General features: G+C 40.1%; 1 protein-coding gene across 1 annotated transcript in view; it reads left to right on the top strand.

The window, feature by feature from the left end:
• Positions 1 to 12,460, top strand: part of ca16b (carbonic anhydrase XVI b) — a 427,352-nt gene that overhangs the window by 227,810 nt on the left and 187,082 nt on the right. Inside the window, 1 exon segment of the mRNA XM_084315656.1 lies at positions 8,551 to 8,730. Coding sequence (XP_084171782.1) covers positions 8,551 to 8,730 — 180 coding nt within the window.

Below are 12,460 nucleotides of genomic sequence, written 5' to 3'. Positions count from 1 at the left end.
TAATTTCGAACCCTGGCCGATACCGAGTACTGATCCAATACCCATTGTTCAATAATAAACTGTAGGCCTATGCCTCACTGTGTGGAAGAGACTGGGATCATTCTTTTGTGCAAGGCAACATCAGGCTTGACTGAACACATTACTTTCCTAACTTAGTGAAACAAAATGTAACAAATTAACACATAGATATACATTTACTGAATTGTTATTTATTATTTTATTCATTATTATATTATCAAAAACAAAACAAAAATCCTTTTTAATTTTTTTTACCGATACCCGATCCAGCTATTTTAATCATATCGGGGCCGATATCAATATCGGATCGGTGCATCCCTAGTTATAGCGCCACCATGACGTTTGTGCATTCCACATTTCTGTGTCATCACGTAACTTTTACTGCTGCCAACATGCATACAAAGCAATGCCTGCATTGAGGAACATATGGCAGAAGCTGAATGAAAAAAAAAACAATACAATAGGGTTTACAAGCGGGCTAGCCATATCAATGTGGAACGCCCTACCCACAGCCGTAATTTTTTTTTAATCATTCCCTATACCCACCTCACCTTCAAAACCGCTCTCAAAGAGCATCTACGGGAGGATGCAATTCGACCACCCACCCCCTCCTAATGTTTTCTCCCCCTCGTATGTATATATTATCTATTATGATCTCTGTTTAACAGTACTGTATATTTGCATATCTTGTATGTCACAAATGTAACAGTACTGTATTGTCATAAATGTCATGATATATATCTGTATATCTGTATGGCCCCCGTAATTGTCCAAACCCCCCCTCCCACCCACCCCCTCTAATGTACAGTTTCCTCCCTGTATGTATATAGTTTCTGTTAGGATCTCTGTTTAACAGTACTGTATATTTGCATATCTTGTATGTCACAAATGTCATGATTATATCTGTATGTTGCGTATGTCATTATGAATTGAAAATGGGGGACTCTGATGTAAACAAGACGGAAGTCTTTCTCTGGTCTGCATTCCCTTAACAATTGTGTGTATTGAGCCGTACTGTATTGTACCCATTCTGCAATCTGTTAATACAGTTTTCAATCAATCAATCAATCAATCAATCAATCAATCAATCAATCAATCAATCAATCAATCAATGCTGTCATTGCTAACAGCTAACGCTAGTGGACCAGGCTAGCGTATTTCCGGGAACAAAAGCATTCATTCTGAAAGTTACATCATCATCATCACTGATGCTTGAAATGTGTGAGCTCAGTGAAACAACAGGGCAAACGTGCAAAACGTGCAAAACGTTTCTACAATGTAACATCCCCAGTAGGGCTGCAATGATTAGTCGACATAATCGACGACGTCGATCATACAAACTCGTCGACGCTGAATGTTTGCGTCGATGCGTCGTAATTCTTTTAAATTTTTTTAATTTTTTTGCACTACCTATCTTTGTGAAAGTGGCTTCTCAGCTCTGGTCCAGCTGAAGACAAAGCAGAAGAACAGATTGGACATTGAGCATGACCTCAGAGTTGCTTTGTCTACCATCACCCCAGACTTTGAGACTCTTGTCAGGAGCAAACAACATCCCCAGTTATCCCATTAGTTCCCTGGGATGTTAAGCTAAGAAGTCTGCTAAGAAGGATATATTATTTATTATTATTATTATTATTATTATTATTATTATTATTATTATTATTATTATTATTATTATTATTATTATTATTATTATTATTATTATTATTATTATTATTATTATTATTATTTTATTTAATTGTGTTTTTAGCCCTAGTTGCACTTTTGTTGCAACTCCAGTTATCCCATTAGTTCCCCCAAACTTACTGTCGGTCTGTTATGTTAAGCTAAGAAGTCTGCTAAGAGCCCGGAAAAGGAGCCGCGCCCACAGGAAGCAGAGATGGAGGGTGTGACAGAAATAATCGTTAGATTAGTCGACTAATCGGAAAAAATAATCGACAGATTAGTCGACTACCAAAATAATCGTTAGTTGCAGCCCTAATCCCCAGTCTCTCTTTCTTCATCTTCACACTATGTGCAGGCAGCCAGAAGGACCCATTTGTAAAAATTATTTATCAGATTAACAATGAAACTGTTCCAGTTGGAATGTGTCTATAACGTTTCATATTGCCATACTTGGTGACCATTCTATAAAAGCAATAGACCTTCGCGTCGCAACAACGCCCCCTTAGCTGTGATATAATCACAATATACCACAGCCTGTCATGAGCTCACCGCTGGGATTCTAGTAAATGTGATGGATGGCAGTGAGACAGAATAATCGACTGCTCAGCAACCTTCACTTATCGGATTCCAGCCCCGCTCCTCCCTTCCACTGTTCCTTTTAAATGCAACATTATCTCTCCCCCCAGTAAATGGAATGTAATCTATTTCTGAACAGAAAATTAGTGGCGAGATTAGCTCGTTCTGTAGTTGTATTTGGACTATAACTGACATGCGTGAAATTGGTATTTGAGTGGCTTCAGCGCTCTGGTTATTGCCATTTTGTTTATTTTGTATAGCCACACTAACTAACTACCAATACATTATGGTGTGTTTTCATTCTGCAAATGGGCTTCAGGTTCTAAGGTTCTGGGCCTTGTTGTTGGTGGATATGTCGGGTTTCATGATGCCTTGTAAACCTCAGAAAACCTTGAGAGAAGCCTTTCACAAGCAGTTTTTTTTATTTGTATTAATTTATTTGTTTTTACCCAGGGACGGTGCACATTAATCAACATCTTCAGTTTCCACATCAATGTAATTGCGCCATACTTAGTTTATCTGTAGTCCCTGCCTACCATGCATGTCTTTATGGTGTGGGAGGAAACCATAGTACCTGGCGGAAACCCACGTGAACACAGGGAGAACATGCAAACTCCACACAGAAAGGCCCCCTGCTGGGGTTCGAACCCAGGACCTTCTTGCTGTGAGGCAGCAGTGCTAACCACTGTGCCACCTTGCTACCCTAGTCTATAGTATAGGGCTGCATGGCAGGCTGTCTCCATACATAGCATACACCCCAGCAGTTGTATTGCTGTCTCTCGGGAGCCATTTTTCTCTGAACCAGAAGGTGTTTTTTTTTGTATTTCAGTATTGTCTGTGGTCCACAAAGCCTAATTTGTTGTGTTGTGAATGGTACATTTTCCAAGCAGATTAAGCCATTGTACTGTATGTAGACTGTTCTGCCAAAGAGAGGAGAGAGTAGTATTTTCTTTACTTATTTATTTTTTTACAGAAAGGGAATGGACATCAGGCGTCATACTATTAACAGCATTGATGGCTGTTCTTTTGTGAGTGTAGCTGAGGGGTACAATTCCCTGATTGTATTGTTAGATATGATATTTAATACCACTACCTCATGTACTTTAACTTCTGGCCACCCAGTACAAGATATAAGTATGATGAACACTTTCCCACCTGATGAAACGAACCAACACAAATGTACCAAATCGAATATTTAATACAGCAAAGGGTGTATACAACATTCACTTAATTACATTTATGATTTGAAATATTGAATATGCACTTTTATGGCAAATGAGTATTCGTAGGTAAATCAACATTGAATGTCCAATCTCTGGTTGCGCAGGGAGTAAGTATACAACCTGGAATATTTAGGAAACGATAGCGATGGTACTTAAATGATTATAGCTGGATACACTAAGGGGGGGGGGGGTCCCGCTGGTTGTAAGACAGTAGGAGGGGGGGGTTAGAGAAGCCGCTGGCGGTATCCCATCTGGCCGACGGTGTCTTGGGAGAATCCAAAGTCTTAGACACAGTGCCCACAGAACCTCGGGCAGCAGACGAATACAGCTGGACCCTCTGTGGAACGGTATCTGCCGGTCCACAACGGAGAGACGTGGTGCGACCTCACGTGTAGAGCGCCGCCTCACCTGGAGTCCTCTCCGGGGGGTAATTCCAACACTCGACAGTGTTGGCCTTTATCCATGGAATAATCAAAGCACACAAAGCATAATCCAAGAGCCGTGGAAGGCTCGCCGTCGTCGGGTAGAGTAATCCAATATACAGGTCCAGTCGCTCTTGACCCGGAGCTCCTCGGATGCAATCACCACTAGGGGTCTGACCAGCCTGGATAAGCGTCCAGATAACGTCAGGAACGATGGGGGTACTGATAACTGTAGAACTCGAACCGAACGATGCACCATACATAAATAGACTATTATTAGCTTAATAGAATACGTCCAACTCGACGGTATGGTGCCAAACTATGACCATTCAACTATTAATCTACACGATATCTCAATGCCTATTCTGGGCCAAGTAGGCCCTACTACACCGCACGTGCTTCGTGGGGAGGCTTTTGCGTCTGTCACTCTGTTGGAGGGTAAAGAACTGGACTAAAAGAAAGTTCCACTTCACGAGCGCCATATATATATGCGCTATGAACAAATAGTACCACACGTATTTCGCCCGACATATTACTGCGCGGAACCGGGGGTTTGCCTCGACATGTTAGGCGGCACGATTGAACTTGGACCTAGGGGTATGGCAACCTGGCGCCAGGTTCTCGTCCAATGGTAGAATGAAACTATTATGGGCTGTTTAGTAGAAACGGGGATATTCAATGCATATTGTACAAGGAATATACAGGGGATATCAAACGATATACAAATACAATTAAATATATATATATAAATAAATATACATATTCGGTTTAATCTGATCCTTCACAACAGTGAGGAACTTAGTATTTCATAGAATTCTATAGTAGTCAGAGCTATCTATTACCAGAATTTGGACAGCGAGGTTTGGTAACGTCAGTGGCTTATGACTCACTATGATAAAGGTGGCTGCAACATGGCATCCTGACTCCGAACCTGGCCAAACTCTGGTAATTAATGGCTCTGGCAGTAGTCAGTCAATACAAGGTCTTACTGTGAGAGGCTTTTATCTGCACATCTGCTGCAAGTAATGATTCAGCCATTGCAGCGTTCATTGAATCATTGTTCCAGTGAAGGTCTTTTGGTCCAGATAAGCTATGCATTCATCCGTTGAACAAACTTGTTGATTTTGAAATGCAAACAAGAAAAACAACAGTAAACATATCATGCCCTACACTTTATTTTTTGTTTTATTTAACCTTTATTTAACGAATTCGTATTTACAATGGCGACCTGGCAAAAGGCAGAGCCTTTTTTGACCCCTGTATGTTACCTAATGCTTGTATAATATAGATTACAGTATCCTGCTTGTTCGTGTGATATCTGATTGGACGTTGTAGAATGGTGAGGGTTGATGTCGGAGTGTGATGCATCTCTCCTTAGACAGACACTCATTCATTAGGGGCCAAAATTATGTGTTTTTTTTGGCATTCGTGGCATCCCTGTTGGCCAATTCGAAGCAATGTGAGGGCACCAATTACCGTACTTTTCGCACTATAAGCCGCACCGGACTATAAGCCGCAGCAGCTAAATTGAATGATGTGTACATATATAAGCCGCACTGGACTATAAGCCGCAGGTGTTTTAATGTTTAATTACCATATGTAATTAGCATTGGGACACAATACTGTTGGACAAATAACAAGAATTAACTCATTTACAAGTTATATTAAGTTTAGCAAATAAGGGAACAGATAAATAACATTTCAATGCAGTCAAAAAAGCAATATTTAGATTTTAACATTTTGGGGTTTGGTCACGTCGATTCACATATAAGCCGCACCGTTATATAAGCCGCAGGGTCGAAAAATGGGGGAAAAAGCCGCGGCTTATAGTCCGAAAAGTACGGTAATATCTTCATTGAATGTATTGAGCAAACCCGTTAAAAGAGACGAGCGCAATCTCCGCTACGCCACCCAGCCGCCCAATTGAGTGCATTCTATAGACTGTAAAGATAAGTGCATTCGTAATTGTGAAGTAGCGCTCTTGCTCTCTCTCTCTCCATCATTCTCTCTCTCTGGTGCTTGCTGTCCAGAGGCAATACACAACTACAACTATTCAAAGCGATTACATTGCTTGTGATTATAAAAAGGGTATGGCTGTCGGGGAGGGTAGAGGATTCTGATTACATAAAAGTTCAAAATAGTTTGAATGAATTCACTTTTACTTTGGATTAAACAGTCACATACTTCTGGCCACTTATTGTGCTTAGCCAGTTGACACATAGTTTATCTGATCATCAGACCGCAGTGTTTCCCCTAGGATTCTTTTCAGGGGGAGTGGTAGGCCCCCCTAAACTACTAGTGTTGTCGCGGGGCGTGCGTGTCACGGATAAGTGGTGTCAACCATAGCGCAGTAAGGCGGTTGTTAGTATCGGTGCATTTCTCTACACTGAGCTGAAATGAAACGATTGCACATAAATTAGGTAAATAAATATTAACAATATTTATTTCCAACACATAAATTAACTTATTTACAATGACAACACACATAAGATGGGTCCCGTTGGGGAGCTCCCGTAGCTCACCGCGTATCTCTGCGCTATTTCTGCGTCGGGGACAACCGTGCTCGTCACGGATCTGGGGTACACGAGTTCGATTCCCGGACCCGCCGTATTTTCTCAGTGTCTTCCCCTACTCTACATCCCATTCAACCTGCTTCTGTCGGTCATGCTTGACCAGAAAAAGCGATAAACGCTAAAAAATAAAGTAAAAAAATAAATAAAAAATGGGTCCCGTTGGTGGGGAGGGCCGCCCCTTCAAGGCAATTGTAGGGGAAACACTGGACCGGCATCATCACTACTCCGATTTTAGGGGGAAAACTACTTGGGGAGTAAGCGGATTAGTCTGCATTTGTTACAACTTTAGGACAAACAAACAAATATAAATCATGCAGAAGACTATCAAGTCCCAGAAATAGTCATAACCTCTTAGTTGTAGGTCACCCAGAGATTCACAAGTGTAATATTAAACATCCAGGTAGGGAAACATGGAAATATCCTGCAGCTGAATGTGAAAATAACTGAAGGAGCTTGTCTGAAAACAAATCAAATGTAACTTTTTAAAATGGCACTCAATGGCGACCAATGTTGGAAAGTAATTGCTGGACTTAACCATGATGCACCAACAAAACAAAGGTACCGATGTGTACTGAATGTAAATTTTTCTCTTGTCCCATATATACATTATGGCTACGCGATACTCTTGCCTGACTCCAGCTGAAATAATCCTACGTTGTAAATAAATACTGTACTTTTGAGTGGCACGCTTTGACTTGAGTTCTGGTCCTAGTGTTGCACGCGGTAAAGTGTCCGCCCCTACTGTAGGGTGTGAGATATTAGAGTGGTACTGGTGCGGACATATTTCTTAGACTAAAGCGATGACTGATGATTGCAATCCCGTTGCTTACTGATACGGCCATTAGTCACAGACACGCCTTCAAATCCATGCCAGCCTTTCAGTGGGATCCAGACCTCACTGACTGGTAAGCCTCCAGGTGATTTTCAGCACGGAGGAAAGGGGCCTCATCATTTCAGGCAATGAACACATCTTAAGCATATTCCTGAGTCGTAGTGCCTTCGCATATCACACTAGCGTTCATTTCAAAGACCGCATGCAAATGATTTGACTTTGTAGTTGTGTGTGTGTGTGTGTGTGTGTGTACGCTTGTACATGTGCAACCATGTGTTTACAGTGTCTGTGTGTACTGTAGTTGTAGTGTAGTGTACACTCATACGCATCCGTATGTACGCTTGTTGCTTTCAAGTGCTGATCAGTCAAAAACGCAATTGGTACTTCAAATAGAATCGAGCTGTGTTCTTGAGGAACGCTTGCCCATTTTGTTCAGTTTGGAAGGCGTTTGATCATAGCATGTCACGTAAAGCCACTCTATCCAGGAGGAATTCATCTGTCTCACCACTTGAAAAGCTGCCCCCGTATCTGTAGGGAACGGCACCACGGATCGTGTGTTAACCCAGAAACGCGAGAATCCGTCCGCGCTCCGCCTGTTCCTCTGATCCCACCGGCCTTTTGTTGTTTCGTCAGCCCCATTGTACCCCAGAGGAGCTGAAGGGGAGACCCTGTCTTCGTGGATTATTCCTTTGTAGGTGCACCACTGTAGGCGACGGGGGATTAAAAGAGCACAGACGGCGTCTCGGGATGCCGGAGGAAGTGACTTCTCCACCGCTGCATGCATGCGTTCCTAGGGTGTGAAACATTATGAAACACTGGTATCATATAGGGATGGGGGGGAAAAACACTAAATTACTATTTGATGGTCACTGGGAACTACAAGGCTACATCACTGATGCTTGAGATGTGTGAACATAGTGAAACAACATGGCAAACGTACACAACGTTGCTACCGTGTAACATCTCCGGTCTCTCTTTCTTTTCATCTTTTTTCTTGTCTGTTCAGCGGTGTAACACATACACCAACATATTGTAGATGCCGTTAAAAACAAGGCTGAAATATATTTCTTGAGACTAAACGATATTTGCATAAATTATCGGAAAAATATCGATTTATTTGAACAATTCAACGACTATTCGGAAATCGGTGCCCATCCCTAGTATCGTAACAGTTCTACTGTACCAGGGTAAAGGTGAGGACTAGTCGTTAAGTATGTCCCGTCTCTTCTCTTGTCCTGCAGGGAGCCATGGGCCTCGAGGCTGGCCCGCCTCATACCCCGAATGCGGTGAGAGGAACCAGTCGCCTGTCAACATTGTGGAGGAGGACGCCAAGGTGTCCCAGGGGTGCCAGGAGCTGACGCTCGACAAGTTCCACCTGGAGTCCTCCAACAAGACCACCATGAAGAACACTGGAAAGACAGGTGACTGCTACTGTCAACACGTCAACATTAAGCCACATTCATAATTATCATGTTCAACATTCAGGTTACTTACAAACGGGGTCAGTCAGTTTGTTTGGGAAATGGCTATATGTGGACAACACAAACTATATCACATAGTGTTGGACGGCATTGTTTAAATCTGCTGTTTGGGCACATTCCATATTTAGTCTACGATAGAGATGTATTAAACAGTGACTTAGTGTGAGAACCGCATCACAAACTATATGCAGCCCAAAATGTATAACTGAAAAGTGAAAACATTTTTGGACTCCCATGCGGGAAACCTAAAATGTGCAACGCCGAACGAATGGGTTTCTCTGCAGGGGAGGTGAAGGGAGGGAATCTGTAGTACAGTAGTCTTGCCTGATGCCTAGCAAACCTAATTTCTCCCTTGGCCCCAAAAAAAGAGGTGATATATATTGCATTTTCTTCCAAACAGGCTACAGGGCAAAGTATTTTTTTGCAGGGGTGATATCTGGAAGAAAATTATAATTGGGGCAGGGTGGGTAGTGAGTAATTGCTTGACAAACCTATTTTACCCTGTGATGGAAACAAGACAATTGAACAAAACCTTTTAATGCACTTGTATCTACAGTAGGCATATAGTAACTAAATCAACTATTTATTATAGTTTATATAAATAAATAACAAAAAAGGATAAAACATCACTGCATACTGTAGTACAAATTGTATATTTATATTATAATTATATATAATTATTAATTATTTAATAATTATACAAATTATATTATATTTTCTGTTGTGAAGCACTTTGAGCTGCAATTTTTGTATGAAAGGTGCTATACAAATAACTATTATTATTATTATTATTATTATTATTATTATTATTATTATTATTATTATTATTATTATTATTATTATTATTATTATTATTATTATTATTATTATTATTATTATTATTATTATTATTATTATTATTTTTATATAATTTTTTTTTGACATGACATAAAACTAGACACACAAGCATTACAGTAAATATCCACAATAAATCACATGATTATACATTCCAATATTTGAATCAATATAAATGTAGTTTACGAGATATATACATTATACTTGCAATACAATACAATACATACATATGCTCTTACTCGCTCTTCTTCCCCCCCCCCCCCCCCCCCCAGGACCCCCCTTGGATAATCCATCCATTATTTCGCTTCTAACCAAGGATTACAATTAATATGCTAACCTTTATTCTCTCCACCACTTCTAACCAGATTGCAATGCTGGCTTCATTGACACCTAAAATTCTTGCTGTAGATATCTCTAGATAAATCACAGCGAGATAAGTAAGAGCCCATACCTTTTAGGCACATTTTATCCGGTTGAATCCAGCGTGATGCTATCAGCTTTTTAGCAGCCGTAAGACCGGACAAAATTAGTCTCTTTAGCTGTTTAGTAGCTGCTATTTGAGAAACATCATTCAACAACAATACAGAAGGCAGTACAGGTATGTTCAGAAATAAAAATTCTGATAATTGCGTGGTTACTTCTTCCCAGAATATCTTAACAGGGGGGCATTCCCAGTACATATGTATAAATGTACCGATATCACCCCTTGAACACAAGGAGCATAGAGAGTCTTGTTTAAGCCCCATTCAGTTCAATCTTATAGGAGTCAGGTAAGTCCTATGAATATAATTAAGATTAATCTGTTGATGATCCGGGTTGCGTGACGCTAGTCGAACGTTTGCCCAGACTTCTTGCCAATCAAAATCCACTTCCAAGTCTGGTATATCCCTCCTCCAGACTGAGTCTAGGGGGAGGACTCCATACGAAGAAGTAAGTAAGTGATGATAAAAGTCTGATACGAAGCCTCTCGATGTCTCCCTTTCATAGAAGAATTTGTGATATCTGTGGTGCTCAAGTGGTATCTTTAATGGGACTCCATGAGCCTTAAAAGTTGCTAATAACTGTATATAGAAATAATAAGTGGAGTTGGTGAGGTTACATTTGTTATAAATTTCATGATAGCTACAGAAACACCGTTCATTGAAGATATCTCCCAATGTATGTATGCCTTGCTTTATTATTATTATTATTATTATTATTATTATTATTATTATTATTATTATTATTATTATTATTATTATTATTATTATTATTATTATTATTATTATTATTATAGTAATATTATTATTATTATTATTATTATTATTATTATTATTATTATTATTATTATTATTATTATTATTATTATTATTATTATTATTATATTTTAGAAAAACAAAGGGTCTGTAAATGTCAGGGTTTATAATTTATTTCCTAATCAAATAAAGCATCTGTATTTAGTTACGTTTGGGGTCAGAGTAGTGTTGTGTTTCTCACATCTAAAAGGGTAAATAAAAGTGTCTCCTGTAATTAATTATTCCATATCCAACTAATCGGCAGATAAGTTTCAACTACTCTACACGTAGAGGGTGATCTGAAAGTATCTGGTGTTAAAATGCACTTATATCAAAAGTACAAGTATCACAAGTAAAACTAGAACGTGCTTCTCATAGTACAAAGAAACAAAACAGCCATATTTGTTTTCTCCAAGCTTTATTCATCTGTATTTGATGTATTCTTGTGTTTTCTTCTTTTTCTTTGGGCCAGTCTGAAGGGAAACCGAGAAATGGCTTCCTTTATATTGTAAAAGAAAAAAAAGATATACAGTATATTTTTGAGAAACAAGAAAAAAGTGTCAAACTCGGGTCTCCCGCAGAACAGTCTGAATTCTTACCTCTGCGCCACACAGCCTATTTAATTCAGTGATACAAATGTATTTCTTGTTGGCCTTTCAAACAATCATACAAAAAAAAACACTGAACCATTGTGATGCCATTACGGCAGAACGTTTGACGTCGCTCCTCATTGTTCACCTCATCATCGGTTAGAACCGACTGAGAGAACACAATAGCCTGGAGGGTCTGTTCGGAAAATATTATTGTAAAATAGTTTAATACAGTTAAGTCTTTTTTATTTTAACTGGGCAATAGGAAAAAACTGCATTTGAGCCGCTATTTCACGTGGTTCTGTTAAGGGAGAAGACTAAAAAATAATTTTTCATTTGGTTGATGTGAATTGAACATAGATGGGACACCATACATGGACCCTGGAGGCTAGCCCTAGCTAGCTAACTGAACAATAACTAAGCTACTAATGTATTACTGTGGGATACTGTATACACAGCTATGCTTCAATTGATATGCTTATATCAATACCCGGTATTGCATGATGAATTGCAGGCTACATACAGGGTTGCAGTCGTAATATCAGAACTGCCTGGACACCACGTGCACGCGCGATCCCGTGCACGCGCATACAAGTTCCCTCGCTTGTGCACAGACCAGCTCAAGCAAACCCCCCACAGGGCTTGTATTTTGGTCTTGCACTTCTCTTTCTTTGTTATGCTATGCAAAGACTAGGTGATAAGTGCCATGTACTTGGCACACGGCGCGACAGTAGAGTGAAAGTTGTGAAAGCATTTTTGTGTGTGCGCGCGTGCACATCCGTGCGCGCACTTCTGCTCAGCAAACTGCTAGGACGGCGTGGTACCGAGTGGTACCACCACTGCATCACTGGCTACATACCATACTGTCTGTAGGTAGGGGGACCCTGATGGAAACGAGACAAACTTCTTTCTCAGGTCTGCATCCCCTTAACAATTGTGTGTATTGAGCCGTACTGTATTGTACCCATTCTG

This window comes from Notolepis coatsorum (assembly GCF_963971535.1).
Source record: "Notolepis coatsorum genome assembly, chromosome: 6".
Classification (NCBI taxonomy): domain Eukaryota; kingdom Metazoa; phylum Chordata; class Actinopteri; order Aulopiformes; family Paralepididae; genus Notolepis; species Notolepis coatsorum.
The sequence above is the reverse complement of the archived record's forward strand: the minus strand, read 5'-3'. Positions and strand labels throughout refer to the sequence as shown.